Genomic DNA, 13,793 nt, shown 5'->3' on the forward strand with positions numbered 1-13,793 from the left:
CAGTTCGCTGCTCTAGGCCAATGGGAGCTGCTGGAAGCAGCACAGGTCGAGGGACGTAGTGGCTGCCACTTCCAGCAGCTCCCATTTGGCCTGGAGCAGCGAACTGCGGCCAGTGGGAGCCGCGATCGGCTGAACCTGCGGACGCAGCAGATAAACAAAGCAGCCCGGCCTGCCAGGGGCTTTCCCTGCACAAGCGGCAAAACGAAGTTTGGGAACCACTGGACTAAATTCTGGTCTCGGTTGCAGCAATAAATCATTGGATCTATTCTGGATTCATTATGGTACTTGGCCCTGCCTCAGTGGGCTGGAGTAAATGATCTTTCAAGATCCCTTTCAGCCCTACATTTCTGTGATTGTATGATGTAACTAGGACTAAGTGTTGGCCCATAGAGTGCTGTGTACAGTAAAGGCTTATCTACGCAAACACTTAGTTCTGGGCAAGCTGGGATGTAACTGCATGGTGCTAGCCTGTCATGCACCATTTGTCAGTGTGGGCCCTGCTGCAACACATTAACAATTCCCGAGTGCATTGTGATCTACTCCCATTTCAAAGCAGCATAGATTAAAGCCAGAACACCTGTGAGTGTGGGTAGCAGGGCCCACACTCACAATCAGGGCATGGCTTGTTAGCATTAGTTAGATTTACAGCTCAGCTTGCCCCAAACTAAAAGTTCATGTAAACAATTCCCTACCTTTTTAGCACTCTATTATACTGCTGTACATCACCCTGAATCTGATTTTAGACTCTTCAGTTTCATATCACTTGTGTCAAAATTTCCTGTAATATTTCACATAGGAATGGTGTTTTAACTTCACAATCTTTAATAACGTCAGTTGTTAACTACCCCATGTTAGCTGTGTATGGCACTCAGCACTGTCTACAGAGGAGTTGTCTATAGAGGAACTCCATGTTATGCACTTGTGCAAACTGACAACATTCTTTGGGATATGTTGTACTGCAGTCATCCTAGTTTAGAGGTAGATTAATCACACTGTCTTTTTTTTTTATTTACTTGCACGCAAGCTGTTAGTATTATGGTTCTGGAACTTCTAGATTGTTCTAGAGCTGGAAGCAGTACGCTTTTTTCATTATGATGGTGTTTTCTACTTCTGTCTCTTGTTCATATGCTGTATAGTGTGCTTCTTCCTTGTGTCAGTGGAACTCCATTTTTATGATTCAGTTGTCACATGTTGATGTGTCCCATCTATGATAAAAATGTTTCAGTTTTCTGGGAAAGTTGCTTGGTTTGAGAACTGAATGACATAATTGATTATCTTGCTTCAGTGGTTGAGATGAGCCCTTGCAGGTGCCTTTCTTGGTCCTCTTGCTTGAGTTAGATGGCATAAAAGAATCCATTGATTTCCTTCCCTTTGGTTCTTTTGTTGTCATGTGTCTGGGAATCTGAAGTTAATTCTTTGGTAGCCGTTTTATCTCTTCTCTAAACAGTTCAGATTGTCAAAATATGATTTAGTAGTCTTGTTTAAAAATAATGTAGAAACAAGTTTTTTACTTCATGCATCTTGCAGAAATATTCAGTATTATTTCTCACCCAGCTCTATTCAGTATGTTTCCTAGGCTCAGAATATTTTTCCTGTCCCATGAAAATTTGATTTTGAAAATTTTCCCATTGTGCATCAGGATGGAACAGAAACTTTCATAGTTTTTTTGATGGGGGTGGGAGAAGTGAAGACACACACAAAGACTGACTGAAGTACTCCAGAATAGCCAAGAGTCCAATGGTTAGGGTACTTACGTGGGATATGGAAGATTCAGGTTTAAGTCCTGGTCTGAATCAGGTAGAGCAGAGACTCCTTCATCCCAGCTGAGTGCCATAACCACTGGGCTCTTGGTTCTTCTGGGGTGCTCTCTCTCTTTCTGTGTTTTGACTCAAAAATCTATCCTGAACCTGAGAAACTTTTCTGAACAAAGTTTTGTCAAACCTCGATACATTGCTGCAAATGTTTAGCTTTAGACGAACTGAGATTTTTTTGACAAAAAATTTCCGACCAGATCTAGTGCTGAATTGATGTTACTTCAGATTGTCAGACGATGGCAGAGGATTTTTTTTTCTGTCCATTTCTCCTTATTGATAATTTGGGATGTTGCATATTCTGTGTTTTATTATAGCAAACTGTTTCCTAAGGGATGGTTCTTATAAAGGATCCCTCTTTACTTCCTGTCTGTTGGAAGTAGGATTCCTCCCTCAATGCTGTGCTTGACCAGTTTACAGAGACCAGCCTCTGATTAAAGCTATGTCCACTCAGTCAGAATGAAATTTCTTTTTTTCTGTTGGGTCTCTTAGAGTTCATCAACATTTCTTTTACAAACAGGAGTTTGGTCCAAAATGGCCTATTTTAAAAAAACAACAACAACAAACTGTTGCCAAAAAGGCTACTTTTTGAAATGTTTCGTATTGCACAGTACTGTTAACAAAAATGTTATCAAAAATATCATCAAAATGGCTGTTGAAACTCTGCATTTCCATGTCTCAACATGTTTGGGTTTCTTTTAAGTTTAGCCTTAACTATGAATTTTGGATAATTGCAACATCTATGTAATGTTTTACTTTATATTACCTATACGTACTCTTACTTTACCATAATTTTAACATTTTAGTTTTTGTCTGGGAATAATAGTGGTCAAGGGTCAGCTCTAGTGTCCAATAGCACAGTAATTGCACCTCTCAGATACATGTTTGGGGGAGGAAATTTTCCAGACCAGATCAATATGGCACAATATCCTTAATAGTTTAAAAAAAAAATTCCCAAACAACAAACCTTCATGCCTCTCATAGTTGCACTTCCATTACTATGAAATTAGCCACGGGAAATGTCACTGTGTAATGACATATGGAATAATTAGTTATGTCACCTGCAAAGATCCTAACAACTGTGAAAGTTTGCCCATTGTTAAGAATTTGAAATGTGCTTTAGAATGCTCTTCAAATTTAATAATATAGTAATGAACAGCTAACAGCATAGATCTTTGTGCAGCAGTTGCTGGTGTATAAGCCGGTACAAAACGACTGACTGGTTTGCTGAAGTGAGAGGTTAGCAAACATGCCTCCATGGAACAACCAAACAACTAAACAAAAAAAGATGAGGAACATTTTTTGGCCTCTAGCAGATAAATAGGAGGTTCTTGGACCATCATTTTCTGATGGAGGAAGTGCCAAAAAAAGGTGGTAAAATCCAACCGGAAAAGAGGGCATTTGGAATCCAAATCAGGAGCATACACTGCTGCCTGAGAACTGAAAAAGGAAGGCGAACTTGTTGATTTGCTACAGATAATTTTGATAATCTTGGAGGTGCTAGTAGCTGCAGTGGCAAGCAAGAGATGGACATGGTACCAGATTTGGGCTTCTCTAAACTCCTTGGGTTTCAATCTTAGAACTCTTGGGGACCACAGATGTAAATTATGGAATCTTGGGTTGAACATAAAATGCAAACTGGGGACTACTGCAAGGCATCAGTAGTAATCTCTCTGCATGGCACAGGAAAATGGAGAATATGAGCACATCAAATTCACCTAAAAATGATGTCACCACTTCAGCTCTAGTGCATAACAAAGAGAGAATTGAAGGGGTTTTGAACAATTTTGCTGTAGGCACACTCAGTGAAGACTTCAGAATAATTCTAAATATCCTGAAAACCCTATAATTTTAAAGTTTCAGAAAAGCTCCCACTCTCCTGAAATTGACTAATTTTACATGAAAGGGATTATCATAAAAATTGTACCACTTCACATTTTCTTTTTTTAAAGGTTGTAACACAATAAATGTCATAACATGAAAAGTGTATGTGTGTATATATATATACAACAGCAAACTATTCCAATGGTTAATTACCCTCACTGTTAAAAACATGTAGCTTATTTCTAATCTGAAATTTGTCTAGTTATGAGATTCCAGGCATTGCATGCATATTTTTATACACACACACAGTTCTACATATAAAAATTACACAGAAATGTGTATGTGTATATATATCATTTAGTCTGTGTATATAGATCATTTAGTCTGACCTCCTCCATAACACAGGCCATAGAATGTCATGAGGTGATTCCTCCATCAAGCCTCTTATTTCTCATAGAGCTACAGCAGATCTTTTAGAAAAAGACATTGAATCTTGATGTTAAGACATCCCTGGGTAAATTGTTCCAATGGTTAATTACCCTCACTGTTAAAAACATGTAGCTTATTTGTCTAGTTATGAGATTCCAGGTGTATATATACACATACACATTTCTGTGTAATTTGTATGTGTAGAACTGTGTGTGTGTATAAAAATATGCATGCAATGCCTGGAATCTCATAACTAGACAAATTTCAGATTAGAAATAAGCTACATGTTTTTAACAGTGAGGGTAATTAACCATTGGAACAATTTACCCAGGGATGTCTTAACATCAAGATTCGATGTCTTTTTCTAAAAGATCTGCTGTAGCTCTATGAGAAATAAGAGGCTTGATGGAGGAATCACCTCATGACATTCTATGGCCTGTGTTATGGAGGAGGTCAGACTAAATGATCATAATGGTCTTGTGTCTTTTGGCCTTAAAATCTATAAATATGTGAATTGTATATATAAAAAGATATCGATAAAGAGGCACCCTAGCAGTTCAGTAGTTAATTTTACATTGGCTCTTACAACTAAAGCAGGGTTTAAATTCCTGGGATTTATATGGACATACATTTCATTACCAAAACTGGACCATTTTGAAGAGAAGGTCCAACCTCAAACTTCGATTGGATTCAGCAATACTACTTATCTTCTAAGCGCTTAAAAAATCATTCTGTTTTAAAAAATTTGACTTAGGGTCTCTATTTTGGGGGGGACCCCTGTTACTTGTTTTAACTCTCTTACATTGAAATTCCCATATTAATGAACCTTCAACAAAATACCTATGCAGTGTACTTTAAAAAAGAAGCCAGCAAACCAAAAGGGTGTAATTCTCTTTACTTGTCGTGTTTTCCTTTTCCAGCAAGGAAACTGATGGCGAATGTGTCTCCATTATATATTTCCAGGCATGGAAAGGATAAGGTAATGCCTGTAAGAACTTGATCCTGGTAGCTCATTGTGGGCTGCAAGTAGCACAGGGAACTTAGGAGCAGTTCAGTGCTTCAAGAGAAGTAGACAAGGAAAGATAGGAGAGTCGTAGTGCTGTGAACTCTACTAGGCATAATGTCTCCCTGCATTCCAAAGTCAAGGAGTAGGCAAGGCTACAGGGCCTTCATCCCTCCTTAATCCTTCAGGAATCTTTTTGTAAAATGATGTTGACTTTCCAAAGAGGGAAGTTCAGGGGATCTGGTCCTTTCCTCTTCCTCCAGTTGAGCTTTCCTTGTGGTTCCTCATCTGCAGTGCAGATGGGGATGTTTCTCCAGTTCCCTGGGAGTAACTACCATTGGAGGAGCTCCCGTTTTTTCCCTACCAATCCCTTTCTAAGGGCAGCAGCCAGCGTGAGTTTTTGTTCTCAGTACAGTCGGTGCTGCTCTGACTCTGCTGATGATATAATTAGCAACTGACAGCAGTGAGGAGAGCTTCTCCCTATGAAAGAGGATGGACCCCTGGGAGCCTTTGAACAGACTAACCTAACTTTCCTCTTCTTAAAGCCAAGGAAAATTGACTTGTTCCTCTTCACAACTGTAAACAGGGAGCATCCACCAGAAAGCCTCTCCAGGAGGATTTTCTCTGTAATATTTTGGGCCAGCGTTCCTATTTTTTCCTTTTCAAAGCTCTTACCAGCCTGGGAGCTGGTGACACTAGCTTGTCGGTACAAACATGACAGATTGGATTTCAAATTGTGTTCTACTGTACTTCACTATTTTCCTTCCCTCTTTATGCTGAAAGCTTACTGAACAGCCTTTTCTCAACACATGACCTTCCAATGTGAATACAGCACTCACTGTGCCCCATATAGTTGCCCAGGCATTTCTTTCTGTGGACCCCTTTGTGGAAGTGTGTGCCTCTGCACTTTGTAGAAGGGAGCGACGTGTGTTACAGGCTAATTTTCCTAATATCACAACCCCCATTTATGAAATGTAAAAATCTATTGGGCCCAATTCTGCTCTGGCAGCAAAGTAGCCCCAAAGCTGGCTTATCTGCCTCTGTGAGGATTCCACTTGTATTTGTGGGTTACCTGAGTGGCACAGATTTGGCATATGTCCTTAGGCCACAACACCCCCTACTACTTCAGGCATAGGGATGTTCCTGAGGGGAAAGGGTGCAATCTCCAGGTGCTGAAAGACTCTAGGGTCAATGGGCAGATGACCATAAATTAGGACAAACTTGAGGCTTCTATAAATTGCTCCCTGGACTGTACCAACCCCAGTATTGAGAAGCATGAAAATATGGCCTTTGCTTCCACACCTTTGGAGTGAGTTGTGCAGGCCATCCCAACTGACCGCCAGTAAATCCTTGATAACCTCTGTAGTAACCTGTATTGCATTTATTTACAGAAATGTATTACGAGGGGTTTTTAAAGAAAAAATATAGTACTTTTTTAATCCTTCTGCCTATAAAGCCTTTAAATCCCTCTGCCTTAGTTACTACAAGTCCAGTTGTACAGGGTTCAGAGGGAAAGAAGAATTGCAACTAATTTAAACCTCCACCAGAGTGATCTAAAAATGGCTTTTTATTTAAACAAAAATCAGTTTTGCAGTTTAGTTTTTGGGACTTTCTAGGACTAGTGTCATGTGCTCTGTGTCCCATTGGGAATTTTCCTTTTCTAATGGGGATGGGGGGAAGGCTCCCATTTCTAGCCCTGCAGGTTGTGAGACAACAGACCTTATACGTGTCATTGAGTAAGACTAAATATTGGACTAGTGTAATTTTGGTGGTAATGAAGGAAGGATACACTTGGCTAGGAGAGAAGGAATGAGACTTCTCTAGCACATTGTTTGTTCAGGTTTTTTAAATGGCAGCTCTTTGTAGCTGCTCAGGGATTTGGAATGTTGGAAGTTGTTCTGGCCGAGATGGATTAGTGGGTAGAATGTAAGTGAGGCGGCCAGAAACCACATGATAAATGTAGCTGACTGTATGGTTTAGCAATTTATAACACTGCTATCACTCCTATGTATGTGCGCTGAAGAGAGAAAATTCCATGCATCAAGATCAAGGGTTTGATCTTGCAAGGTGCTGAGTACCTTCCATCGCTATATAATTTCAGTGAGGGCTGAGGGTGTTTAGACCAGACCACAAAGAAGCAGTCTAACCAAGTTAGCATGCTTCATGTTAGTAGCTGTCAAGCTATTCTCCACAGATTTGTCTCCAGATCCAGGTGCAATCTAGATGATTAGTCAGGGAAGGTTGGCTTGTGGTGTGTTTACCTTTCTGTTGAGAATATGAGTTCCAAAGAAAGATATTGTGTCCTACAGTTCCTGTGGATCAATAGTGATGTAATATGAGAGAAATAACACCCCAATACAGGGTGATGCATTGAAAACTCCTACCTGCGGAGATCCTAAGTTTGACGGGTTGCAAAGGTAGAAATTTATGAAAGGGAAATTGCCTCTATTTATTTGGGTTTATTATCCTCTACTTCTACATCTTGAATAAAATCAGATAATATAGAAAAAAACATTATTCAACATATTTGTACACTAAACAGTAAGAATTTTTCCTGGGCTAATGGCATATTGATGCTTAATACTTTTATTTCATTTTTTTGTCTATACTATGTTCTCAAATCTATGTGATACATTTTGACATAGCAGAGTGCTAACACATTCCAATCTTTTTAACGTTGCAGTCCACTCATGTTGCCCGAGCCAGCTTCCAGGTTGATGCATTTGGGTCATCATTCATTCTAGATGTAATGCTAAACCAGTAAGTACTGACTGTCTTTTATTCTGTATTTATAAAGTGCCTAGCACAATCGGATGCCTATTTTGGTTGAAGTCCCCAGGTGCTACCGTAATACCAATAATAAATAATATTTGTATGTATCTAGTGGATTTGAAATAGTATTTGTTTTTCCTTGTTTTATCAAATATCTCTGTATATTTTGGCATATTTTCAAATATTGCTACTTACTAAGAACCTTATTGTAAGATGTTTTGTAAGATATATTATTATTTAGTTTGCAATTCTGCAATAGATAGCGTGCAGACATATTGCTGCCAAAGCCGTAGGACTGGTGGACCTCCCGCAGGCATGCTGCTGAAGGCCGAAGGCATACCTCCCTCACAGCGACCAGCAGGCTACCCCCCGCGGCTTGCCGCCCCAGGCAGGCACTTCATGCTCTAGTGCCTGGAGCCACCCCTGAATCCAGCGCTAAGAGATGAAATGCAATGTTTTTCAAAATTTAAAAATTTGTTCTCTCTCAAACCAGTAATGTAATGTAAACTAAATTCTGTCCCCAGTTTTCCCCATGTAGTGATGAAAATGAAAGGTGCTATTTGGCTTGTAATATGAGATTTTATGCAAGGTTTCAAAAGGGCTTCTGAAATTGTATTTGCTCATGCACAAATCTTATCAAATAAAAGGAAGGACCAAGGATACCAGAACAACCTGGGAAATGTATTTTTAATATATGTCCCCAGGAACAGGTGTTATATTCAAAATGATATATATTTTGTCTTTACTATAATTAGAGTGAGTTGTTGCTTTTATTTACAAACTTGTATATTACATTTCTATGGCAGCATCAAACCTTTATTTATGAAAAATAAATGCTTTTTTGAGGAGTTTGGGAGAGGAAAGTCAGTTTTGTGGTTGCACAAGCAGAAGTGTATGCCAAATTTGTGGATGGAGTTTTGGAAACCAGTTTGGAAACTTGGCCCTTTATAACAATATATTTGAAAATCAGTTAATCACTTGCCTGCCAAGGCCAACGTTAGCGATTCTGTTTCCTCTGCAAATATTGATGTTAGCATTAATACCTAAAACTGTGCTGAAGCAGGCATGTGTTGGTGGCATCATCTGCTCTTGCTGGCGCTTGTATTTTGGGGAGTGTCAAGGAGATGATTTTGTCTTCTCCAAACCCCCACAAACTTTTGGAGTTGCATTAATTTCAATTGGTAGGTGGTAGGAAGAGAGCAATTTTTGAAGCATCTTTCAGTCTCCTCTGTTCCAGAAAACATGGATCTTATCTGCCTTTGCATGGATGCCTTGATGTTGGGGGCAGTGTAAAAAAACCTGGATAGGTCTGTGCGTCACAACCATCATTTGGAAATTGTTTCAGTAGACAATTCTCCAGTTGAGCTAGAGGTCTTAGGGCTACTTCTCCCTTGTTACTCAAGGGTTTAGTATGTATTCTGGTGATTTTGGGGTAATAGTCTATTTTTTTTCTCTAGTTAATTAACAATACATAATGTGTAGTAGCCAGTAGAAATATGTATTCGCAACTGTGATTCCATTCTATTCCCCAACAGAGATAAGAGGTCATCGGGGAAATAATATAAAGGAACATAAATTGATTCAATAAAATCCACTAGCTTAACAGTTTGGGTTATTTCTTGCATTTGTTCTCTTCTCCCATTTTTCATCCCCTGCTTTTTCTTTCTGTCTCTCTCTAGATTCATTGTATACAACTTTGCATCATTTTCTCATTTCTCATTACTGTTTTCTCTGTTTTTTCATTACTTTCTTTCCTTTCTCCCTTGTTTGTCTGTCTCTTTATTTGAAAATCACCATTCCCATTTCTCTGTGTTGTCTGTTTATATTTGCATTCCTTCTCATTCATGCCCTGATACCCTCCCTTCTATTATGTTGTGTCTTCCCCTTGCTCTCATCTGTATTCCATCTTCTCTTCACATTCCAGCACCTTTCTCTCTCCCCCTCAATCTTTTGAAGGCTCCCATATTTCTCTCTCCCTCCCCTCCCCCAATGACAGCCCTGTCTCTTCCGCTCCATCCCAAATGTTTACACACTAAATATCCCCTCCCCTTCTGGCTTCTGCATGTGATGCTTCCTGGCAACCTCTCCTCTCATAAGTGTTCACCAATGAAGGGTCTAATGCTTCCAAGAATATGAAGTGTATTTTTCCTCCTCCACCGCCCCTGCCGTGGCCTTTCCCCTTATCCTCTGAATTGCCTCCTCACCCCTCCCAGAGTGGCTGCCACTGTTGAATCTGGGAGTAAAAGGAAGCAGGGCCTCCTGTTCCTTTGCCTCCTCACCACATCATTTGTCAGCAACTACAGGCTGAGCTGGCTCTTCCACTTAGCTGCCCCACCCCTTGTAGCTGGAGGCCTTTTTCATAGTTCAGAAGAAGAAATGGATTAGCTGTGAACAGCTGAGAAGGAGTTTGTGGAATCCTTTCACCACTAGTGAAAATCTCCCCAAAAGTAGAGTTCAGTTTGGGCTCCTTCCCCTCCATCAAAATATAGGAGCTGATGGTCATAGGCTTCAAAAGCCCCAAAGCCCAGCCTGGGTTGGCTCTAGTGTAGCTCAAGAGTAATCACTGGTTTTTAGAAAAAAAATACTCAGTCAGCTGTCAACCATGGAGCTTTCTTTATATTTTGAAGGTGATTTCTGCACCAAAAAGGGCTAAAAACAGACACTTAAAAATACAAACAAAAACAGATGGACACTGACATATGAAGGATTGCTAAAAATTGAGGTCCCAGAATGTGTGTGTGTCTTGGCCAGTCTTTTAAACAGGAAAGTGAAAGAGGAAATAATTTCGCAATGTTTTTTGTTATAACATTTTGATTTACTTCAGAATTTAAATCTGTGTGCATATGGTGTTTATTGTGAATTGGAAGCAGTTTTAAAATGCATTTTTGTTCGTATGTAATAAATGTGCCTTCCTACATGAAATAAACTGAATGTTATGAATAGAGGGTTTGGGGCTGAAAATCAAAAGTTTGATGTAGATTCCTGTGCAGTCAATGTTTTTTCCACTGTACACTTTTTTTTTAGTTGCAATAATAACTTTACAGTAAACTTTTATAAAATATTGTGTCTGTTTCAAGTTTGTCTGTTTAACTGGCTAAAGCATTTATGAAGAAGCTTTCAGGCTAAACTAGCTGTATTTTAAAAGGTTCAATCCCTCAGGCAAGAGTTAGAAATGCATTAGTGACATCAGTGTTTTATAATACCGTTGCTTCCTATGCATTCATTCCATGGTAGTCGTCATTATTGTTTTTTTCAGTGTTATCAAATCAAATCTCAGAATTCACTATTAGCTGTGCTATCCCAATGCTGCTGTAGGCTTCCCTACTTCAAAGCACATCTAAATCTGGTGATCAACCCAGAATCATGTGTGAGATGCGTAACAATTAAGTATGCTTGTTTTTTGATTCCTTCTTCAAGTTTGTGAAGCTTGGTTGGCATCTAGTGAAATGGGTATTTCTTGATTTATGCCAAATATTTCTGTTAAAATAGTTAATGTGACCATTTATACTTTCAAGTTGGTTTGTAATTATATCGTTAAGTAAGAAATTGGAAAGGAAAATCAACATATTTGAGTCTGAAGCATTTCTAGTCTTGTTAAGCAGTATGTCACGTGCTATGGGGGGGGGGGCAGCCATCCCAACCTTGGTTTGCTCCCCACCCTCCCAACTTTGGGGCATCTGCCTAAAGTGTCAGATTTGGCCCAACCCAAGCTGCCCTGCTAGGCCTTTTGGAAAGGGGGCAGCAGATTGTCTTGAATAGCTTCTGGGACTACCCCTGCTCTCTGCGCTGCTGGTCAGGAAGCAGCAGCAGTGACCTGGGTTGGAGCTGAATGTGGAGTGACAAAGCCTTGATCCCTGCCCTAGGCTGGCCATTGGTGAGATGCCCGCCTCCCAAACTCCACCCACCTGCCTCCCCCCCTCTGGGATGGGACTGGCCCACCAACCTACCACAAGCAGCCACAGCCTCAGCATGTAAGCATAAGTGGGGGGTTACTGACACAACTTTGCCACCCCCCTTCCAGAATTTTTCTGAAATGATCTGTTGCTGTGAAGCACATATGTCTGCCTTTGAGAACTGGGCCGCAGTGTATCTATCACAGAATGGATTGAAAAAGCTCACTAACTAGATGGGGAGAGGGCAGCTATAAGATTGTTCTACAGAACAGTAAATAGGATTATCTATAGCAAGATTAGTGATTGAGAGTTCAAAATGTGGAGGGATTCTCCTAGGGGAAGTGCGTGGAAAGCTTAGAAAAGGGGAGTGGAGACACCTCATTCAGTGCATTTTCTTTAGCATACATATAACCACAGGGTAAGAATTTTATTTACCTTTAATACTTGGGGGGGAAAAAACACACAAAAAAGGCATAAGTGTTTTTATTAAGCTGGAGAAGGACTAAAAGAGGTGGATATCTTGGAGTGAGTAACCTTCACAGTCCAGCCCAGCTTAGGTCATATCTATGCTACCTGCTAAATTGGCAATGCTGTGATTGATGCAGCAGTGTCGATTTAGCAGGTCTGGTGAAGACATGCTAGGTCGATAGCAAAATGGTCTCCCATCGACTGCTGTATTCCATCTTCCCGACAAGAGTAAGGTAAGTCGGCGGGAGACACATCTGTAAATCAACCCAAGTTATGTCGACTTCCATTAAGTAACTTATGTAACTGAAGGAGCATAATTTAGGTCAATTTACAGCTGTAGCATAGACCAGGCATTAGAAAAAGCACAGGTGCCTGCTGACTTAAAATGCAATGGTGGAAATTCTCAACAGTGGGTGCTGTGTGAACATACCAGTCAGCACAAGACTTGAGGTGCAGCTCTCTATTTTAGCCAGCGCTGTCTCCATTAGAGGCTTTAAAAGCCTGCCTCAGAAGCAAGCCATCATTTTATAGGCAGTCTGTATAAGGATGAAGGTTTTGTCTTTATATGGTCATGATAGCTCAAATGCAGAAGGGCTCTGTTTTGAACAAATTGAAAGTTATAGTAGTATGTGTATTATCACTATTATTTACTAGAGTGGGGATTATTTACAGTGAAGGGATATGGCCATGCCTTTTCTCTGCCATTACCTCTTCTTTGGGACATTGTATGCTTCCAGTAGGGCACTGAGGGACCAGTCCCTGCATTCCCCTGAGCACCCAGACTGCAGTTGTAACAAGCCATTGGGTAAGTTGTGCAAGAGGAGTGGGGAGAGAGGATCCTTGCACACTCCCCTCACCTGTGCACTCATGTGGGGCTCTGTTACATCCTGGCCTTAAATCTGGAGTAAGTTACTAAAATCAGTGGAATTGCTGTGTGTAATGGAAAGCAGAATGTTTCCTTGAGCCATTGTATGAGATTAAGATGGGCCAGTGACAGGGAGGCTGATCTGGGACTTGGAAGACTGGGTTCAGTTCCTTGTTACACCACAGACTTTCTGGGTGACCTTGGACAAGTCATTTAGCTTGTTTGTGCCTCAGTTCCCCATCTTGTAAAATGGGGATTATAGCACTTCTCTACCTCAGCGAGGTAATGTGAAGGTGAATACATTTAAGATTGTGAAATGCTCAGATATTACAGTAATGGAGTCTATCTAAGGTCACAATTCAGGGCAACTGCACCTTTATTTCCCCTCGGTAGTTCATCAAGGGCACCTACTCTTGGCTTTCAGCTCCCCAGCCGTTGCCTCTCTTGGGTGGATACACATATCTATCTCTCTTCTGACTGCAGTATTCCCAGGCTGGACAGTCCCCTGCCTTCACTGTGTCATTCCCAGCACAGACAGGTTGCCCTAGGCCATCTGCTTGCTTTCTCTTCAGAGACCAGTAACAGTGTTATTGCTACAGATATATGCTATTACATGGCTCTCTCTAAGCAAGCCTACTTTATTCTTAAGGTACAAAGCATTGCAGAGAAAACATACAAAAACAATACAAGAACCTACATGGATGCTAATAAGCTTACCAGAGCTCATC

The 13,793-nt window shown here is 40.5% G+C and overlaps 1 protein-coding gene across 11 annotated transcripts in view; it reads left to right on the forward strand.

Annotated features, from left to right (window-relative positions):
• Nucleotides 1–13,793, forward strand: part of ADAM22 (ADAM metallopeptidase domain 22) — a 211,400-nt gene that overhangs the window by 15,691 nt on the left and 181,916 nt on the right. For all 11 annotated transcript variants that reach the window (XM_050939515.1, XM_050939517.1, XM_050939518.1 and 8 more), the window contains exon 3: nt 7,751–7,827. In XM_050939515.1, the coding sequence (XP_050795472.1) occupies nt 7,751–7,827 (77 nt within the window). The remainder of the gene's footprint in view (nt 1–7,750; nt 7,828–13,793) is intronic.

The sequence above is a fragment of the Gopherus flavomarginatus genome, chromosome 2, assembly GCF_025201925.1.
Source record: "Gopherus flavomarginatus isolate rGopFla2 chromosome 2, rGopFla2.mat.asm, whole genome shotgun sequence".
NCBI classification, from domain to species: Eukaryota; Metazoa; Chordata; order Testudines; family Testudinidae; genus Gopherus; species Gopherus flavomarginatus.